Raw genomic sequence first — 23,028 nt, 5'->3', positions numbered from 1 at the left:
ACAAATTGAATGGAGGAATTCTAGATGCAGCATGCACTTATACTTCAATACGTGCAACCCATTGATTAATTACTTTTGCTATTGACCTTTTGTGGTGTGGTGTAATGTGAGCTACACCCTATATTACACAAATCATATATCCCAAGCTAAAAGATTTTGCAGCTGCTTATAATTATAGAATACATAATGAAAGTAATTGACTGTCAACTTTATAAGTTTTAGAGCAATACTGATAGGATAGTAAATTAAAGACACAACTTTCAGAATGCAGCCCACTCCTGGCAACCCGGCAAGCAGCTAATTTTAATCAGGGAAGCTGTGGTGAACCAGGCATTTTGGCATACGAAGATTGTAGAAGCAGTAATTGAAACTAAGACGTTTTTTCGTATGTAAAAATATTTTTTGTTCAAAATATCTATATGAACTTATAGCGGAATCCCTTAACAGATTTGAGAATACATACACACCTGGTGGTTCCAGCAGTTAAAATCCAAAGGATCACCAGTCGATGTAAAGTATATAACTTCCTTTAAGCATGGATAATGCTGCAGAGAAGGAGAGTCCCTGTGTCTGCACAAACAATTGCAACATTTCAGGGGAATGTCCCCTTTTTCAAGCAAGTGCAAAAAAGCCCCAGCAACAAATCTGAAACTTCCAATTTCTTCTTCATTAACCTCTTAAGCCACCATGATATAACTGTACATTATGGAAAGACTTGTCCATGATGTACAGTTATGTCATGGTGACTGGGAAGGCACAGGAGCTGTGCTCACATAATTACTGCGCTGTCAAGCGATAACTTGATGCTGCGATTAATAGTGACCATGGCTTCTGCTTCAATAACTAAATTAAAAATTTCTGGCGAAAGTGGGCAACGGTGCCTTGTTCCATTTGTAATATCAAAAGTATTAGCCACAAACCCATTGTACCATACCAGGACATTGGGCCTAGAATAAAGACTAAAGAGGTAGGGGTATTCCCATCTGAGTCAATGGGGGCTAGGATATGTCCCCATTCTCTGATAGGTGCAGATCCCACCGCTGGGTTTTCCCGGGTCCGGCCACCACCAAGCCCTCTCCCCATAGAAGTGAACGGGAGCGTACCTCGTCTGCGCGGCCACCACTCCCATTCATTTTTATGGGGCTGACCGAAATAGCCGAGCCAGTGCTCAGCTGTTTTCGGCAACCCCATAGAAATGAATAGAGGGCAGCCGCACATGCATGGTGCTCCCTCTGGGACTTTGCCAGCTGCCTTTATGAGATAGTTGTGGGACCCGCACCTATCAGACAAAGGGGGCATATTCTAGCGATATGCCCTCATTGTCTGAGATGGAAATACCCCTTTAAGTATTGGTCCTGCTAGATCGTATTTCTTTAAAACTGGTTGCATTGGACTTCCCCTCTTCCTGCCCAGTCTACAAGATCAATTATCCTCCAAGCGGCATCTCTTTTTTTTCTGGAATAATGTCAAATTAATCATCAAAATGAGATATCTGATAACAGAGTTTAACCATTTAGCCTTTATACTGGCGAAGATTTTTATATTTCAATTCAGCCTATAGCTTCCTTGGGAATGTGCCTCTTTCCCTTCTTTTGGGATAATTATAATTAACCCAGTTAACATTGCCTTTAGAAATGGAACACCTGCACATGCATGGTTGAAGATCCTGACCAGAAATGGAGCCAAAATCATACAAATTATTCATTTATTAGTCCATCTGCCTTTACATAGAGGATATTGCCATCATAACTTCTGCCTGATCAATTGGCCATTCAACAACTTCAACTGGTTAGCCATTAAGTTAACCCCTTAATGACAGGGTGATATTCCATTCTTCTTATTTCTGTTTCCTTACTCCCAGCCTTGACAAAGCCATAACTTTTTTATTTTACCATTCACATAGCTGTAAGAGGGATTTTTTTTGTGGAACAAGTTGTACATTCTATTGGCACCATTTACGATTGATTGCAAACAATTAACTGGGAAACGCAGAAAAAATTCCAAATGTGGTGCAATTATAAAAAAAAAAACACAATTCTGCCATAGTTTCATGGGTTTTGTTTTTACAACATTTCGTATGTTACCTTTCTGTTACTTTCATTCCACAGTCCAGAACGATTGCAATGATACCACATATGTATAGTTTTTCTTGTGTTTTAATACTGAAAAAAACCTTTTTTCTTTAGATCACCATATTCTTACCCCTATAACTTTATTCTTATTTTTATGAGCCATGTGTGAGGGGTCATTTTTTGCAGGGTGATCTTTGTTGATACCATTTTGGAGTGTGTATGAGTTTTTGATCACTTTTTTCAATTATTTGTGGAGGCAAAGAGACCATTTTGGCATTTGTCGTACGGAATAAATATTTTTATATCTTAAAGGGGTTGTCCGAGTTATGAAAAAAAAAATATATAGTACTGTAAATCTGATCGGCAGCAATATACAGGTGAAACTCGAAAAATTAGAATATCATGCAAAGTTAATTTATTTCAGTAATGCAACTTAAAAGGTGAAACTAACATATAAGATAGACTCATTACATGCAAAGCGAGATATTTCAAGCCTTTATTTGTTATAATTTGGATGATTATGGCTTACAGCTTATGAAACCCCAAAGTCTCAATTTTGAGGTACCCTTTGCTCAGGGGGAATGGATTAATTAGCTGACTATAGTGTGACACTTTGAGCCTAGAATATTGAACCTTTTCACAAAATTCAAATTTTAACCCTTTCATGACCAAGGGTCATTGATGCCCCCAGTGTCCAGGTCAAAATTTACAAATCTGACATGCATCACTTTATGTGGTAATCACTTTTATTTATCCAAGCCATTCTGAGATTGTTTTCTCGTGTCATGTACTTCATGATAGTCATAAATTTGAGTCAATATATTTTACCTTTATTTATGAAAATATCCAGAATTTACAAAAAAAATTCTATTTCTCTGCTTCTAAAACAGAAAGTCAGACCTAATAAAATATTTAATACTTAACATATGTCTACTTTATGTTGGCATCATTTTGGAAATGTAATTTTATTTTTTTAGGACGTAAGAAGGCTTAGACGTTTAGAAGCAATTCTTAAAATTTTTAAGAAAATTTCCAAAACCCACTTTTTAAGGACCAGTTCAGAGCTGAAGTCACTTTGTGGGGCTTACAAAGTGGAAACCCCCCATAAATTACCCCATTGTAGAAACTAGTTAATCAAAACTGATTTTACAAACTTTGTTAACCATTTAGGTGTTCCACAAGAATTAAAGGAAAATGGAGATGAAATTTCTAAATTTACCTTTTTTGGCAGATTTTCCATTTTATAAAAAGAAAATCTTTAACACATTGAGGGTTAACAGCCAAACAAAACTCAATATTTATTAACCTGATTCTGCGGTTTACAGAAACACCCCACATGTGGTCGTAAACTGATGTAAGGGTGCACGGCAGGGCGCAGAAGGAAAGGAACGCCGTATGGTTTTTGGAAGGCAGATTTTGCTGGACTGGTTTTAGATGCCATGTCCCATTTAAAGCCCCCCTGATGCACCCATACAGTAGAAACTCCCCAAAAGTGACCCTATTTTGGAAACTAGGGGATAAGGTGCCAGTTTTATTGGTACTATTTTGGGGTACAGATTTTTAATTGCTCTATAATAAGTTTTTTGTGAGGCAAGGTAACTGAAAAATGGTTGTTTTGGCACAGGTTTTTTTTTATTTACAAGATTCATCTGACAGGGTAGATCATGTGGCATTTTATAGAGCAGGTTGTTACGGACGCAATGATATCAAATATGCCTACTTTCTTTGTTCATTTGTTTCAGTTTTACATAATAAAGCATTTTTGAAAAAGAAAATATGTTTTTGTGTGTCCATTTTCTGAACGCCATATGTTTTTTATTTTTCTCGTCTTGTGCAGGGGCTCGTTTTTTGCAGCAGGAGTTGAGGTTTTCATTGGTACCATTTTTGGGTACATAAGATTTTTTGATCATTCATTATTACACTTTATAGGGCAAGGTGACCAAAAAATCGGCTGTTTTGGAACAGTTTTTATTTATTTATTTTTACAGCAGTTATCTGAAGGGTTAGGTCATGTTACAGTTTTATAGAGCAGATCGTTATGGACGTGGCAATACCTAATATGTATACTTTTTTTTATTTATTTAAGTTTTACACAATAATAGCATTTCTGAAACCCCAAAAATGATGTTTTAGTGTCTCCATAGTCTGAGAGCCATAGCTTTTTTTTATTTTTTGGACGATTGTCATAAATAGGGTATCATTTTTTGCGGGATGAGGTGACGGTTTTATTGGTACTATTTTGGGGTTCATAAGCTTTTTTGATCACTTGATGTTGCACTTTTTGTGATGTAAGGTGACAAAAATGGCTTTTTGGCACTTTTTAAATTTTTTTATTTTTTTCACGGTGTTCACCTGAGGTGTTAGGTCATGTGATATTTATATTGAGCAGGTTATTACAGATGCGGCGATACCTAATATGTACACTTTTTTATTTGTTTCACTTTAACACAATAATAGCATATTTGAAATAAAAAAATGATGTTTTAGTGTCTCAATGTTCTAAGAACTATATATATTTTTAATTTTTTTGCGATTTTCTTATGTAGGGTCTCATTTTTTTCAGGATGAGGTGACAGTTTTATTGGTAGCATTTTGTTTGATATACACCTTTTTGATCGCTTGGTGTTGCACTTTTTGTGATGTAAGGTGACAAAAATTGCTTTTTTTACACATTTTTTTTACGGTGTTTATCGGACGGGGTCTATCATGTGATATATTTATAGAGACGGTCGTTACAGATGCGGTGATACCTAATATGTGTATTTTTTTCTTTTTTTATAGGAAAAGGCAATTTATTTATTTTTATTTACATTTTTATGTATTTATTTATTTTTACTTTTATTATTTTCACTTTTTTTTATCAAGTTCCTCTTGCAAGTCCCTCTATCGCAGCGCGGTAGCCCCGATGGTTGAGAGAGGGAGCCCCCTCCCTCTACTAACCCCATGGATGCCGCTGCATCTTAGGGGTTACAGCAGAGTGTCAGCCTAGAGCTGACACTCTCTGCTGATGGCGGCGGCTCAGGAATGGAGCCACCGCCATCAAACACAGCAGGGGGACCGCACCGCATCGGGGGCAAAGGGCAGGGGGCCGCGCTGGGGAGGGGGAAGGTACGGCCAGCATTGAGCATTGAGTACGGCCAGCATTGAGGGAGGCAGCACAAATGAGGGCAGGAGAAATTTATGGGGCGTGGAGGGGGAGGACCGCATCAGGGCAGGCTGCATGAATATGGATGGGAGCGGGGGGAACTGCATAAGGGGCAGGCGGGGACAAGGGGGTGCTTGGAGGCGCACAGGAAGGGGGCACAGATCGGGGGGCATGAGGACACTACCTGATTTCAGGCTCTGATCTGCAGAGTGCAGATCAGAGCCTGGAACAGGCATTTTTTCACTGCCGCGATCCGATTGGTTAGTCTGCATAGACTAACCAATCGAATCGATTGCCAGCAAAGTGGCCACTCTGATTGGTCCCTTGCCGGCATTACTGCACTGTATGCCGCCCGTGAATGCAGCAGTGCAGGGGCAGAAGCTTTAATCCAAGCACTTTGCAGCGCTTAGATTAAAGAGCTGCCTGATGTCTATACACGTGCTATCTGCACGGGGCATGTGCAAATAGCACGTATATAGACGGATTGCAGTCGGGAAGGGGTTAAATTGCATTAATTCAATTCCTTTTAATTTGCATTGCTGAAATAAATGGACTTTTGCACGATATTCTAATTTTTCGCATTTCACCTGTATAACTGAGCTAAGCAAGTTTTAGGTAAAAAATAATATATATATATTTAGTCATTTCCCTAGTTCTCTTCTGGCTCTTTGTTTACCTGCAATAACAACAATCTCTGCCCCTCCCTCTGCTATGCAAAGGGAGTGAATACAAGTGCTGCCCTTACATATATGTCTGCCTGCTGGGAGACTTAGCAGCATGTTGTATTTGTAGGACTACAAGTCCCAGCTGTACAATGACACTGCTGATACACACAGGATCTTCCCCCTACCTGTTGTGCAATGCTCTGCAGAACTCCTCTGTCAGCTGTCAGCTCCTGTGCCCAGCATTTGTCTCCTCACTGCCTGCAGCTACTCAGTAAAGCCTTCACTCCTGAGTCTGTGCAGCTGAAGGGGTTAAGGATCCAGGAAGAGAGCAGACGGCAGTGAAGACACACATCTGCTCTTTCAGGCTTGTGCAGGAATCATCAACAGAGCAGGGAGAGAAGCTGATATCACAGGTAATGTGACCCTCAGTGAAATCTGAGAAACCAGCAACTGGAGATAAAGTAAGTGAATTGTAAAATCCTTTCATTTGCCTAGTTAGAAACATACAAAGAACGAAAAAATAACTCGGACAACCCCTTTAATAGTACAGGTGTTTTTTCACACGACGATGCCCATGATGTTTATTTTATGTTTTTTTATATATTTTCAAAAACTTTTTTTTATCTGTTTTTATTACACTTTTTATTAGTCCCCCTAGGGAACTTGAACAAGCAATCATTAGGCTACTTTCACACTTGCAGCAGGACGGATCCGACAGGCTGTTCACCATGTCGGATCAGTCCTGCCGCTTTTTCGCCGTACCGCTGGAACGCCGCTCCGTCCCCATTGACTATAATGGGGACAGGGGCGGAGCTCTGGCGCAGCACGCGGTGCACGGCGAAAGCCGCCGGACTAAAAAGTCCTAGCCTTAGTGAATAACCTGTGCATTAGCCTGTGTGAATAACACTGTGCTCCTATGGAGCCCTGCCACAGGCAGGCTCTCCTTAGGAACTAATGCACGGCAGCCCTGTATTACTAAGGAGTACAGACGCTGCCACACACATCATCTGTGAGACAATGCACAGATGGGAGTGGGCACTCGTGGTTTTTATCCTCACAGATGTCGTGGTGACATTTGACCATGGCATCTGTGGGGTAAATGTGTGAGATTGACATTATCATCAATCGCATACATAAGCCTTAAAGGGACACTGACAGGCAAATTCAGCATATTGTGTTATATATCTGACATTACAGGTCTTATACAGTCTATTAAAAGCATGTAAGTATCCCCCCTGTCCACCTTCTAAATACCGAAATATAAAGTTTTATAACTTGCCTGTCTCCTCACCAATCTGCCCAAGGGGCGGCGTTTCATCTGAAAATGCGCCCAGCCAGCTGCTCCCAACTGCCGTTCTGTAGCCCCGCCCAGCTCATCAATATTCACTTCGCTGGGCGGGGCTCCAACTCTCCCCAGTCACGATCCTGCCTATGGTTGATAGAATCCTCTTGGCAGCGTCCATCTAATCCTCTGCGCCTGCGCCCCGCCGTGGTTAGATCGCGCCTGCTGTACACACCCTGCCTGCGTTCCCAGAGGCAGCTGCAGCCTCTGCCTCATGCGCATGCCCCAGGCACTGTTCAAAGCAGAGCTTCAGAGCGCTGCTCACTCACATCTCCAAAAGGGTTAATGATAGTGCGGAGAGTTGTAGCCCCGCCCAGCGAAGTGAATATTGATGAGCTGGGCGGGGCTACAGAACGGCAGTTGGGAGCAGCTGGCTGGGCGCATTTTCAGATGAAACGCCGCCCCTTGGGCAGATTGGTGAGGAGACAGGCAAGTTATAAAACTTTATATTTCGGTATTTAGAAGGTGGACAGGGGGGATACTTACATGCTTTTAATAGACTGTATAAGACCTGTAATGTCAGATATATAACACAATATGCTGAATTTGCCTGTCAGTGTCCCTTTAAACAGCAGGCACCCGACAGCTATGGCACCCATGAGTGAACGCCATCTCTAAAGTCCCAGCTGCAGATGGATATATTCATAAGGCATTCGGGAACGAGTTGAGGTGCATTTAAATGTGCTGAGGAGCAGCTGATTATTGCGACCGCGCGTCATTATACAGCTACATTGTTTCTGTGCAGCAGAGGGCTATTTCGACAGCACAATCTGCTGCTCAGAAACAATAACTTACTTGCAAGCATTAACGACAGTTTCACCCAATAAACGTGCGTTTTGCTTGTGTTTATCTGCTTGTTCTTTGGATTTTGCCAGAACACTTGGTGCTGGATCCAGCATTAATGCATTTCAATGGAAAATAAAGCCGGATCCAGTATTCCGGCAAGTGTTCCGGAATTTTGGACAGAGAAAATGCCACAGCATGAGTGACTGAACTGAAGACATCCTGATGCATACTGAATGGATTGCTCTCTATTCAGAATGCATTAGGATAAAACTAATCAGTTTTTATCTGGTATTAAGCCCCTAGGACAGATCTCAATACCGGAAAACTTTAATGCAAGTGTGAAAGTACCCTTATTCATAATGAATGTCATAGTAATCCTATTTTTATGCCTAGTTTTATTATTCGAGATTCTTCCCAAACTTTATAAAAAAAATTAAAAAAAAACATTTTTCCATAAAAAGTAGTTGTATAAAAGTTGTACAAAACAAATGCACACGAATACATATATGACATCGCTGCATTTGACACAACCCGAATAATAAAGGAGCCTTTACTGTACCCCCCCCCCCCCCCCCCCCCAAAAAAAGTCTTTTTTTTTTTACATACTTATGGCGCCAACACATTGGAGCATTTTACAGACATTATCACTTGCTGTCCGCAGTGGAGCTTGCAGTCTTAATTCCCTCTCAGTTTGTCTTTCAAGTGTGGGAGGAAACCAAAGTACCTGAATGAAACCCATGGGGAGAATATACAAACTTTATGCAGATGTTTTTCTTGGTCAGATTCAAAAATATATAAAAGGTATTTCTGCCTGAATGAGACAACGCAAAAAATATATAAAAATTACTGGGGTCTCCATGCCATAATAGGCTTGTTACTTAAGGGGTTAATGGAAATAATCCAATCGGTAGTGCACATTTTTCCAGTGAGTCAACTGACAATTACAGATTATCCAATTTTTTAAGACTGGCTTTCTTGGACTGGTTGTTGTGCACAGTTCTCTATCTAAAATTCCCTAGAAAATGTCATTACATATTTTTCAACTTAAACTGTTAGCAGATGTGAAAAGGGAGATTCTTTATAATGTTTGTATTGTACAAATGTACCCCTAATTGGAACGAACCTCTTTACAGCTGCTATAAGAAACAGAAATTGCCCTTAATACACATTATTATAATGTATCATATTATTCATAGGTTCTGCAATTCCTTGTTTCCTATTTTTTGCCATCTCATTCTAATCGAATCCTAAGATAGAAGTCCACAAAAACTTCAACTTGTTTTTTTTTCAGCCTAGTATATTTTTACTTGTATAATACAATATAACTTTTCATTGCTTCTTTATTGTATTTTCTTTATAATATAAAATTCCATATGTTAAAAAATAATCAAAGTTTTCTATTAACTAAAACAGTTAACAGTAAAAGACATATCTATATTAGATATGCTGTGATTGCCCTCTTTACTTGAAAGGCAGGGGTGCTGGGAGTCAGACCTCCACTGATTTGATATTGTTAAACCATCCTGAGGATACGTCATCAGTTTAATAGTCCCAGATAAGGTGATACATTCCATTATGTACTGCCTCTCACCCCCATCTCCTGAATGCTCAATGGAGTAGATTTACTAACCCTGATTAATATTTAGACAGTGTAAACTTAGACTAGACTGTCTAAAAATGTATCAAAGTGGGTAATGCTGCATGATAAATTTAGTGCCTCTTTATACTAAGCTTATACCACCTATTAGCTGCAACTAGTTTTGGTTCAGCTCTGGTTAAGACCTCAGGCACACAACCCTTTCTGTTTTTGGTCCACAAACTAAGGATCTACAAAATGTGGATTCCGGCCATGTGCATCCTTCTCTTTTCGCAGGCCCCATTGTCGAAATGCCTTTTCTTGTCCGCAAAATGGACAAGAATGGGACATGTTCTGTCATTTTTGGCACTGCCAAATGGATGCGGACAGCACATGGATGACATCCATGTGATGTACGAATTATCTGAACCCTACAGAAATGAATGGGTCCATGTGCAATCCACATTAAATGCGCATCAGATACATACTGAAAACACGGTTGTGTGCATGAGGCCTAACATTGTCGCATGTTAAGCCACATCAGTTTTACAACCGGTCACTCCCCTTTCCAGCTAACCAACACCCTCTATTTGGACAAGATGAAAAGCGTCTAAAATTAATAACTTCATAAATGTGGTGAAAGGCATCATAATCAGCTTTTTGGCAAAAATGATGCCTGAGTTCTAGCGCACTGGATTAGTACATTTCCTCCAATCTTTCCCTTTATCATCCACAATGATTCTTATCTCTCAGACTCTTTTAACAGTGGATGTGACTCCATAGCAGGCTGTAGCTTCACCTTTACAGCTACTTTAATAAAAATAAGATTCAAATATGTAACTAGCTATTTGCTAATGTAATGTTATTACTGGAAATACTGCATGTACAGTAGCTTTACAGGAGAAGTACTAACCTACTTGTTGTGTAAATTTAAATTCTACTGTTCAGGTCATTGTGCCTTATACATATGAGAGCCATACATTAGGCTAAACGACCCTCTTGGAGATAAGGGAGCACCTCAGAAGGTGGTCATTATCTGGCACAAGAAATGCCAGTTAATTTTCATTAGAAAATTGCTATTTAAGCAGATTCTGTTTCTCGTCAGCAAATTACTGTAACTGAAAAGGAGTACAAGTATCAATATAATTATATTTATTATTAAACAGAAATATGACAAAATTAGGTGTATCCACTGAAGTTATGTACGTAGATGCCGCGCCTCTTTATAACTTTTGTGGATCCACTGCCAGGTATAGGGCTTATTAAGACCAGCATCTTAAATGTGCTCCATTCTGTAATGCAGGTAGTCATGTTCTGAAGACAAATAGATGCCACGCTACTATTAGTTCTCTGCAGCAGTGTAAGGAATCAACATCAATATGAATTCAAATTTTGAGAAAGTCATGAGCCGCAATACAAATAGAATTAGGCTGTAATTAGTGAACTGTAAATTTATAATAGACCATGTACCATAACTAAAGTTAACAGCTTGTCTTTCTTTAATAGTGAACCAACACAGTGTACCATGGTCTACTCAAGGCAGGGAACAACTGAAACTATAGAAGAGGCAGATGATGAGCAAGAAGAAGATGGCAAAAGTCCAACCTCAAGATTAGATGCATCGGATGAGGACTATTGTGTTGACCTAGAGGGATCCGGCTATACACCTGAAACAGAAATGCCTCTATATTCCACAGCAGATGGAGATCTCCCCCCATCTTACAGCAAAGCTGTCAGCTTTGAGCAGCTGTCATTTACTTCCCATGATGAATCTGCTGATAATAATTTGATGATTCTAAGTCCAGATGACAGCTGCACTGACAAGCAACACGATGCTATTCTGCCTTCTCTTACACATGAATTGACTGCAAGTGAACTTCTCGTAAATAAGTAGGTGTTCACTTCTTTCACCTTTTTTACTGCCCACTCTCATCACAATCTGGGCTATCTATCTACTCTATATATACACTTAATACATAATTATTTTTTATGTTTTACACTGAAGTATTATTTTTTGTGTTCTATTAAATGTTCATAATTTTCCTACAAATTCTTTGACCTTGCCAGGATGTTTCAAGATGAAGAACTGGAACACTCTGAGAAATTTTACATTGGACAGCCACGTTTTTTGCAGCTTATTTATGCTCTTTACAACACCTTAGTTGCCAGATCAGAAATGGTTTGCTATTTTGTGATTATCCTCAACCACATGATCTCCGCTTCCATCATAACATTGGTTCTACCAATTCTCATATTTTTGTGGGCCATGCTATCTGTGCCACGTCCTAGTAAACGGTTTTGGATGGCCGCCATTGTATATACAGAGGTATGTAAACATTTTCATGTGTTCATCCATATGGTAGAGTTCAAATTATGTGCAAAGATTTACCTTCAGGGTGTTTGATAAGAAAACAGCACCACAGCTACCCATTAAAGTCTAATTCAGATCGATATAATGTTGCCATACAGTGTCTGTATTAGTAAGCTTTAATACAGAAACTAAAATGTAGCTGTGCCATGGCCATCAGAATGGAATATAAGTATTAAAGGATCACACTAATAATATTTTCCATGTTGCTCATAATGTGGCAGTTTATCGCCATAGCAGTATATGTCTTACACAAGTGTGTTCCACAAAATTAATGTTGCCAAGAGTTTAAGCTAAAAGGGCAGTATTTTAGGAATTATTTGGGAAAAGGTTTTGTTTCATAGGTGTAAAGATATGTAAAACATTCTATATGATTATGAGTTTATAGTGTTTAATGCTGTTTCTGGTGCAGGTAACAATCGTTATCAAGTATTTCTTCCAATTTGGATTTTTTCCATGGAACATTAATTTGGAGTTGTACAAAGACAAACCTTACCATGTTCCTAATATAATTGGTGTGGAGAAGAAAGAAGGATATGTACTCTATGACTTGCTTCAACTCCTTGCTTTGTTTTTTCATAGATCTATTTTAAAGGTATGATATGAAATACCTGACTTAATACTGTTAGGTTGTTTAATTATATAGTGGAGTTTACCATTATTGCGCTGGATTTACTGCTTATTTTTGCTATAAGTGTTATATTTGCTTGGAAGTTATTCTTCATAATTGTAAATCAGTTAATTTTAGTTACCTATTTTTTTGAAAATAAATATAGAGACGTGAGTCACCGCAGTAATACCAAATGCCTCAATTAAAACAAACCTTTTATAAAACTCATTATAAAACACAAACAAAAAAACAAAATGCAACAAAACATATAGTAAACGATACACAGATAATATCCCTCCAAACAGGTACATAGGAGGTATTCAATTCATAATCAGAGGGGCCACTGTACTCAGTTTTACAAGGCCCGTCATACCTATGACCATTTGATATGGTGGGAATCGCCTATCGGTTGCTGGTGGTGCATTTGGAGGGGGGAGACACAGTTGATAATTCCAAAGATAAAGAAGTGCTTCTATTTAAATGTTAAAGTAAGGTTCATTTTGCAGTTACCGGAATCATTGCTTATACAGTATATAGTACTGTTTAGAGATGAGCGAATCAATTTGGCACAAATAAAATTTGTTACAAATTTCCCAAAAGTTATGGATTTCAGTGAATTCAAAACTTTTGGAATTTGTCTTGCACAACTTGCTCAAAATGGCAGCCACCATTTTTCAGGTCAGAAGACAGAAAAGGATTACATGACCTCAGGCAGCAGCCCAGTGGGTGCCCTCATAATTCCTTGCAGACAACGCTCCTTTTAGCACAGTCAATCATGAGGGGTTATAGGTGGGAGTTACCAATGATTCAGTGGTTGGGTCATAGCCTCTATAAAACATCCCAGCCAGAAAATGCTGCTGCCCTATGGGAATACAGATAGGTGACAGAGGACGTCAGACAGAGAATGATAGTAAAACAGAATACAGATAAATACTGGATTAGTGTCAGTGACTGAGTCAGATGGGGTCAGACTCAGTCAGTGGCAGTGTATTATTTTAAACAGGCACAGGCAGCCATTGCTGTGAGTGAGTGCTGCTGCAGCTAAAGAAATTGACTTTCTTACATTAAAGAAGAACTCCTGCAAAAAAAAAAAATATTCTCTGACCTGTTAGAAAGGTACATGATGTAATCTTTAGTGAATGTAATCTTCTCATCAGTGACTGTATTTGTGAGGTATCCCCTCTCTTCTAATTGTAGCTGTGTCATGTGACCAACTCTCTGATCTCCAACTGACACAGGACAGGAAGTCAGTTTCTTCTCTATTCATTCCTATGAGGCTGAGAGTGAGGCTCCCATAGGAATATATAGAGAAACTGACTTCCTGTCCACACATAAGATGCTGTGTCAGTTGGTGAGTCTGATTACTGGTCACATGACACAGATGAGACGCATCAGGGAGATATAACTCACAAATACAGACAACTGGTAAGAAGATTACATTCACTACAGATTACATCATGTACCTTTATAACAGGTTAGAGTGTAAAACTTTTTGCAGGCGTTCTTCTTTAACTTTTGAATATCTAATCATTATAATTCACAAATCGTCTTCAATCCTAGGGGACTTCTGAGTGCCATTAACAACTTATCAGGACAATCAGGGCACTTTTAAGATTCATACTAACATCGAATCTGATGGATAATTCAAATGAATCAGACCCTAAAGTAATTTCAGGAAATTCACTCATCTCTAGTACTGATAATTGACATGAGGAAACAGTTATATAAAATGTAGTAGCTGCTTAGTAAACGCTTAAGCTGCATTTACACACGCCAATAATCGTCCAGATAATCAGGAACGACCATCCCTGCGAACAGTCATTCCGACAATCTGCCCATGTAAATGTGCCTCCGATAACCAGATGAATGAGCATCATTCATCGGGAGAATTTACACTGTATCCTGGTAATCAGTTTTAAAGAGGTTATATGATATTGAAAACACGTGGCCTCTGTCTTCCAGAAAAAGCACCTCTCTAGTCCATGGGCTATCTGATATTGCATCAATTCAAATGCAGATATGCAATAGGTAACATGATGAAAAGTGTTTTTTTCTAATCTAGGACAAACTCCCTAACAAACTATTTAGAGCAAGAATACATTTTTATCATTCCCTGTAATGGTTTATTGCAGTTTAGTAAACAGTTGTACAGTATTCTTGGTTGGTAAAATGGAGCTTCCCATTAAATATGAGAAGCACTCAGACCTGTATATTAAATATGCATTTGACCATAAATAAAGCTCCTAATCAGCAGCCACAGAATAGTCGCCAATTATGGCTAGAAGGAAAAAGCCAGCCTTTTGGTACCTCAGGGAATTTGAGCTTAGAAATTAGCAAACAATTTTTTCCTTAGTTGTACTGATTGTATCTGTGTTCCTTGTACCTTTATTCCGTTAGTGTCATGGTCTTTGGGATGAGGATGATGTGAGTGATAATGCCACCCATAAGGATGATACAGATGGGGAAATTTCAGAAGGATCAGAAAGAAGAGATTCTGTTGGCTCATTAAAATCCGTTAACCTCGCAGCATCTGTAGAATCTATCCATGTCCATTTCCCGGAGGAGAAGGCCGCCATTAGAAGAAAGAGTTCTAGTAGTGGCTCACAAATTTCCCACAGGTCTAGTTACTCCTCACACAGATCAAAGAGAGGTAATTGTCAACCAGCACAGTGCAATATTTAATAATGAACTTCGTTGGAACACCATGTAATTTCTTAAACAGTTACTTTGTGTCTGTGCAAATCTGAAAGTTATTTGCTTTCAAAAACATGATCCAGATTTTATTTATACATGCTCATGAATATACATTAGCGGTTCAGTCCCTGCCCAGCAATCTTACAATACATAATCTAGCAGTACATGCTAATATTTTTATCCTGTCATGTGATCTCACATTTACTTCTAAGCAACAAAGAAGATAATTCACTGTTCCATTATATAGACTTAATTTTAGAGAGATAAGCATACTTTAGGTAAAAAGTTGCAGCGGATGCATACTCAATGCAGGATCAAAGAGGGAGCAGAAATACATGGTATAGGTAGGAGCTCATTTACTAAAGATTGGCATTTCACACACCAGTCTTAGTAAAAAGCCCACTGGAGGGAAATCCGAACAATTTGTTAAGAGGCTCAGGCCCCGTAATAAAGTTGTTGCATCTTCTGCAGCCCATGCACCAGAAACTGCAGTTATAATTCAGTTGCCATGTTTTTGTGCAAAAACTTTTTATGTAAAAAAGAATGGTGCAGACTTTTCTATTGACCCCCGTAGTCTTTTTGGGGCATTTTTTACAGGCAAAATGACGCTGAGTCTAATTATAGAATTTTTATCTTCTTACTCATTTGTATTCTGATGCTTTGCTCCGAAAAACAGCAGTTAAATGCACTAAGAGGACTCCTCTTTGAGTCCTCTTAATTATGAGTGTGAGCACAGGAGCCATTTCAATACATTTTACTGCTGGTTTGTGGGAGCACAAAATTATGATGCAAGTAGTATAAGATAAAAATTGCATAAGTGGACTCTGTCACTTACACTAAACTCTACTTACTCTAGATTAGGGTGTGTTTTGGAGCTGTCAGAGTCCCTTTAAACTGAGGTTTATGGAAATTATTAAACACTGCACACGTTTGTAGTGGTGTGTTTTGACACTTGAGGTGCGTGTTTTGAGTCAGTGACATCTTTTTCAATTGAAGCATTCTCTGGGTCTGGCATTTTTCCTCTTATATTCTGGTGGTTTTGTGCAACTGCATTTTTTTCAAGCAGGGAAAAAAAACTATGGATGTCTAGTTTTATAATTTACACCAAAAACTATTTGTGGCAGCACCCTCTCCTTCTTCCATTCAATATTATGCAGTCTGTAAAGGCACCTATACACATTAGTGTATTTTTGGCTGAACCCCCAAAATCAGCAGGTTTGGCCAACAGTCTAGTATATGTGGGGAGCTCCTATCTTTCCCACGACAGATGTCTGGGAAAGAAGGATTGGGTGAAGTGAATATTTTCCTCTTGTTCTTCTGGAAGATAAGCCACCGCCAGAGATATCTGGTGGCAGCTTTCTCCCTATTGAATACACATACACATTCGGCCAAGCTGAACCTGTCTGTGTATGGGGAAGCCAGGAGGGAGATGAGAGAAATAGATGTTGGCCAAACGATCGTTCAGTCGACAGCTATTGAATTTTTATGGCCACCCTTAGATGCAGAATTTTAAGCCATTTAAGAATTTTAAGCCAAGGGAGATGCCATCTGTTCACTGAGGCACATAATCCTAGTTAACATATATTCTTCCATCAAATTGTATTTAAGTTTTAAAAAAGTGAATTTTTAGTGTGCTATGTGTTTTAGTAGTTTTTCTCATTACATGTAGACAGTCCTAAATTCTTTTTATATTACAGGTAGCACCAGCACAAGAAACAGCAGTCAGAAGGGTAGCAATACAAGTATCAAACAGAAATCGAGAAAGGAATTGCTGATGGAAAAACTTCGAGAGCAACTTATCAAAGCTAAAGCATTTACCATTAAAGTGTAAGAAGTTTTTAATGTGTTTTCTCTGCTTATTGCCACTTTTTACCCTAAATCCCAGGCCGATTTTTGCAAATCTGCACTTTATGTGCTAATCACTTTGGAACGCTTTTACTTATCCAAGCCGTTCTGAGATTGTTTTCTAGTGACACGTTGTACTTCATGACAGTGGTAAATTTGAGTTGATATATTTCACCTTTATTTATAAAAGAATCCAAAATTTACCATAAATTTGGAAAAATTCCCCAAATTTCTAAATTTGAATTTCTCTACTTTTAAGACATATAGTAATATCTCATAAAATAGTTATCAATGAACATTTCCCATATGTCTGCTTTATGTTGGAATAATTTTGTAAATGTAATTTTATTTTTTTAGGACGTTAGAAGGCTTAGAATTTTAGAGGCAATTTTTCTAATTTTTAACAAAATTTCTAAAAAAATTTAAGCACCAATTCAGTTAGAAAGTGATTTTGAGGGGCTTACGTAATGGAAACCACCCATAAATGACCCAATTGTATAAACTACACCCCCTCAAATTTTTCAAAACTGATGTAACAAACTGTGTTAAACCCTTGAGGTGTTCCACAAGAATAAAAGGAAAATGGAGGTGAAATTTTTTTCTTGCAACACAGGAAGGGTTAACAGCAAAATAAACCTCAATATACATTACTATAATTCTGCAGTTTACAGAAATACCCCATATGTGGTGGTAAACAGTTCAATGGGCAGATGACAGTGGTCAGAAAGAAAAGGAGCACCATATAGATTTTGGAGGCAGATTTTGCTAGAATGGTATTTAGGCAACATTTTGTATTTGAAGAGACCCTGACATACCCCTACAGTGGAACCCCTCAAAAAGTGACCCCACTTTGACCCCCTAAGCGTTTTATGGAATTTGGAAACACTTGGCTGTGAAAATAAAACTTTCATTTCTTCCAATAAAATGTTGCTTTAGCCCCAAATGTTTAATTTTCACAAGCAGTAACTGGAGAAAAAGCACCCCATAATGTATTACCCATTTTCTCCTAAATACGGCAACACCCCATATATGGTGGTAAACAGTGGGGGCACATGGCAGGACTCAGAACCGAGGGAGCACCATATGGCTTTTGCAGCGCAGATTTTGATGGATTGGTTTACGGGTGCCATTGGTTTTTATTTTTTTAGTGATTGTCTTATGTGGGAGGTCATTTTTTGCGGGATGAGGTGACATTTTCATTGGTTCTATTTTGGGGTAGATAAGACTTTTTGATCGCTTGGTGTTACACTGTTTGTGAGGCAAGGTGACAATAAATGACTGTTTTGGCATTGTTTAAAAAAAAAATCCTTACAGAATTCACCTGAGGGGGCATCTCATGTGATATTTTCATAGAGCAGGTTGTTACGGATGCGATGATACCCAATGTGTCTATTCTTGATTTTGTGTTGCCATTTTCTGAGAGCCATATTTTTTTTTGGGGGGGGGCGATTGTCCTAGGCAGGGGCTCATTTGTTGTAGGATGAGATGACAGTTTGATTAGTACTATTTTAGGCTACATACGCCTTTTTGATTGCTTAGTATTACACTTTTTGTGAGGCAAGGTAACAAGAAAATTGCTGTTTTGGCACTGTTTTTTTAGGAGGGGGAAAGGCTATAAGAAGGAAGAACTAGAGAGAGTTTCACAGAAGGTGGTTGAAGAAAGTGGTAATTTGGAACAGCTTAAGATGCAGAAAATGAATAGAAGAAGGAAAAAGACTTTAGCTTTTTTATTACACAATTCAACAATAATGTATGGCAAATAAAGGAAGCTGTGAGAAAGAATTGGTCTGTCCTTAACCTCTTCAGGACCGCCGTACGCAGGATTGCGTCCTGCCGGCGGTCCTGCTCTTCTGGGTGGACGCATATACGCGTCCTCCCGCGAGAGCCGAGATTTCCTGTGAACGCGCGCGCACAGGCGCGCGCGCTCACAGGAACGGAAGGTAAGCGAGTGGATCTCCAGCCTGCCAGCGGCGATCGCTCGCTGGCAGGCTGGAGATCCGAATTTTTTAACCCCTAACAGGTATATTAGACGCTGTTTTCATAACAGCGTCTAATATACCTCCTACCTGGTCCTCTGGTGGTCCCTTTTGTTAGGATCGACCACCAGAGGACTCAGGTAGGTCAGTACAGTCCCACCAAACACCACACTACACTACACTACACCCCCCCCCCCCCGTCACTTATTAACCCCTTATAAACCCCTGATCACCCCATATAAACTCCCTGATCACCCCCCTGTCATTGATCACCGCCCTGTCATTGATCACCCCCCTGTCAGGCTCCGTTCAGACGTCCGCATGATTTTTACGGATCCGATCCATGTATCCATGGATCCGTAAAAATCATGCGGACGTCTGAATGGAGCCTTACAGGGGGGTGATCAATGACAGGCGGGTGATCACCCATATACACTCCATGATCACCCCCTGTCATTGATCACCCCCCTATCAGGCTCCATTCAGACGTCCGCATGATTTTTACGGATCCGATCCATGTATCCATGGATCCGTAAAAATCATGCGGACGTCTGAATGGAGCCTTACAGGGGGGTGATCAATGACAGGCGGGTGATCACCCATATACACTCCCTGATCACCCCCTGTCATTGATCACCCCCCTGTCAGGCTCCATTCAGACGTCCGCATGATTTTTACGGATCCGATCCATGTATCCATGGATCCGTAAAAATCATGCGGACGTCTGAATGGAGCCTTACAGGGGGGTGATCAATGACAGGCGGGTGATCACCCATATACACTCCCTGATCACCCCCTGTCATTGATCACCCCCCTGTCATTGATCACCCCCCTGTCATTGATCACCCCCCTGTAAGGCTCCATTCAGACAGCTGCATGCGTTCTGTGAATCCGATCCATGTATCCATGGATCCGTAAAAAATCATGCGGATGTCTGAATGGAGCCTTACAGGGGGGGTGATCAGTGACAGGGGGGTGATCACCCTGATTACCCTGATCACCCCCTGTCATTGATAACCCCCCTGTAAGGCTCCATTCAGACGTCCGCATGCGTTCTGTGGATCCGATCCATGTATCCATGGATCCGTAAAAAATCATGCGGATGTCTGAATGGAGCCTTACAGGGGGGGTGATCAGTGACAGGGGGGTGATCACCCTGATTACCCTGATCACCCCCTGTCATTGATAACCCCCCTGTAAGGCTCCATTCAGACGTCCGCATGCGTTCTGTGGATCCGATACATGTATCCATGGATCCGTAAAAAATCATGCGGATGTCTGAATGGAGCCTTACAGGGGGGGTGATCAATGACAGGGGGGTGATCAGGGAGTCTATATGGGTGATCACCACCCTGTCATTGATCACTCCCCCCCTGGTAAGGCTCCATTCAGCCATTTTTTTTGGCACAAGTTAGCGGACATTTTTTGTTTGTTTTTGTTTTTGTTTTTTCTTACAAAGTCTCATATTCCACTAACTTGTGTCAAAAAATAAAATCTCACATGGACGCACCATACCCCTCACGGAATCCAAATGCGTAAACATTTTTAGACATTTATATTCCAGACTTCTTCTCACGCTTTAGGGCCCCTAAAAAGCCAGGGCAGTATAAATACCCCACATGTGACCCCATTTCGGAAAGAAGACACCCCAAGGTATTCCGTGAGGGGCATATTGAGTCCATGAAAGATTGAAATTTTTGTCCTCAGTTAGCGGAAAGTGAGACTTTGTGAGAAAAAAAACAAAAAAAAATCAATATCCGCTAACTTATGCAAAAAAAAAAAAAATTCTAGGAACTCGCCATGCCCCTCATTGAATACCTTGGGGTGTCTTCTTTCCAAACTGCGGTCACATGTGGGGTATTTATACTGCCCTGGCTTTTTAGGGGCCCGAAAGTGTGAGAAGAAGTCTGGGATCCAAATGTCTAAAAATGCCCTCCTAAAAGGAATTTGGGCCCCTTTGCGCATCTAGGCTGCAAAAAAGTGTCACACATGTGGTATCGCCGTACTCAGGAGAAGTTGGGCAATGTGTTTTTGGGTGTCATTTTACATATACCCATGCTGGGTGAGATAAATATCTTGGTCAAATGCCAACTTTGTATAAAAAAATGGGAAAAGTTGTCTTTTGCCAAGATATTTCTCTCACCCAGCATGGGTATATGTAAAATGACCCCCCAAAACACATTGCCCAACTTCTCCTGAGTACGGCGATACCAGATGTGTGACACTTTTTTGCAGCCAAGGTGGGCAAAGGGGCACCTTTCGGATTTCGCAGGCCATTTTTTACACATTTTGATTGCAAGGTACTTCTTACACATTTGGGCCCCTAAATTGCCAGGGCAGTATAACTACGCCACAAGTGACCCCATTTTGGAAAGAAGACACCCCAAGGTATTCCGTGGGGGGCACGGCGAGTTCCTAGAATTTTTTATTTTTTGTCACAATTTAGCGGAAAATGATGATTTTTCTTTTTTTTTCTTTTTTCCTTACAAAGTCTCATATTCCACTAACTTGCGACAAAAAATAAAAAATTCTAGGAACTCGCCATGCCCCTCACGGAATACCTTGGGGTGTCTTCTTTCCAAAATGGGGTCACTTGTGGGGTAGTTATACTGCCCTGGCAATTTAGGGGCCCAAATGTGTGAGAAGAACTTTGCAATCAAAATGTGTAAAAAATGCCCTGCAAAATCCGAAAGGTGCACTTTGGAATATGTGCCCCTTTGCCCACCTTGGCAGCAAAAAAGTGTGACACATCTGGTATCGCCGTACTCAGGAGAAGTTGGGCAATGTGTTTTGGGGTGGCATTTTACATATACCCATGCTGGGTGAGAAAAATATCTTGGTCAAATGCCAACTTTGTATAAAAAAATGGGAAAAGTTGTCTTTTGCCAAGATATTTCTCTCACCCAGCATGGGTATATGTAAAATGACAGCCCAAAACACATTCCCCAACTTCTCCTGAGTACGGCGATACCAGATGTGTGACACTTTTTTGATGCCAAGGTGGGCAAAGGGGCACATATTCCAAAGTGCACCTTTCGGATTTCACCGGTCATTTTTTACAGATTTTGATTGCAAAGTACTTCTCACACATATGGGCCCCTAAATTGCCAGGGCAGTATAACTACGCCACAAGTGACCCCATTTTGGAAAGAAGACACCCCAAGGTATTCCGTGAGGGGCATGGCGAGTTCCTAGAATTTTTTATTTTTTGTCGCAAGTTAGTGGAATATGAGACTTTGTAAGGAAAAAAGAGAAAGAAAAAAAATCATCATTTTCCGCTAACTTGTGACAAAAAATAAAAAATTCTAGGAACTCGCAGTGCCCCTCACGGAATACCTTAGGGTGTCTTCTTTCCAAAATGGGGTCACTTGTGGCGTAGTTATACTGCCCTGGCAATTTAGGGGCCCAAATGTGTGAGAAGTACCTTGCAATCAAAATGTGTAAAAAATGCCCTGCAAAATCCGAAAGGTGCACTTTGGAATATGTGCCCCTTTGCCCACCTTGGCAGCAAAAAAGTGTGACACATCTGGTATCGCCGTACTCAGGAGAAGTTGGGGAATGTGTTTTGGGGTGTCATTTTACATATACCCATGCTGGGTGAGAAAAATATCTTGGTCAAATGCCAACTTTGTATAAAAAAATGGGAAAAGTTGTCTTTTGCCAAGATATTTCTCTCACCCAGCATGGGTATATGTAAAATGACACCCCAAAACACATTCCCCAACTTCTCCTGAGTACGGCGATACCACATGTGTGACACTTTTTTGCTGCCAAGGTGGGCAAAGGGGCGCATATTCCAAAGTGCACCTTTCGGATTTCACCGGTCATTTCTTACACATTTTGATTGCAAAGTTCTTCTCACACATTTGGGCCCCTAAATTGCCAGGGCAGTATAACTACCCCACAAGTGACCCCATTTTGGAAAGAAGACACCCCAAGGTATTCTGTG

General features: G+C 40.1%; 1 protein-coding gene across 5 annotated transcripts in view; it reads left to right on the top strand.

Moving 5' to 3' along the window:
- PIEZO2 (piezo type mechanosensitive ion channel component 2) overlaps nt 1-23,028 on the top strand; it is a 537,568-nt gene that overhangs the window by 479,588 nt on the left and 34,952 nt on the right. For all 5 annotated transcript variants that reach the window (XM_044293449.1, XM_044293451.1, XM_044293452.1 and 2 more), the window contains 5 exons: nt 11,093-11,476; nt 11,654-11,912; nt 12,367-12,549; nt 14,962-15,214; nt 16,956-17,085. In XM_044293449.1, the coding sequence (XP_044149384.1) occupies nt 11,093-11,476; nt 11,654-11,912; nt 12,367-12,549; nt 14,962-15,214; nt 16,956-17,085 (1,209 nt within the window). The remainder of the gene's footprint in view (nt 1-11,092; nt 11,477-11,653; nt 11,913-12,366; nt 12,550-14,961; nt 15,215-16,955; nt 17,086-23,028) is intronic.

The sequence above is a fragment of the Bufo gargarizans genome, chromosome 5, assembly GCF_014858855.1.
Source record: "Bufo gargarizans isolate SCDJY-AF-19 chromosome 5, ASM1485885v1, whole genome shotgun sequence".
Lineage (NCBI taxonomy): Eukaryota > Metazoa > Chordata > Amphibia > Anura > Bufonidae > Bufo > Bufo gargarizans.
This window is presented reverse-complemented; position numbering and strand designations above follow the sequence as displayed.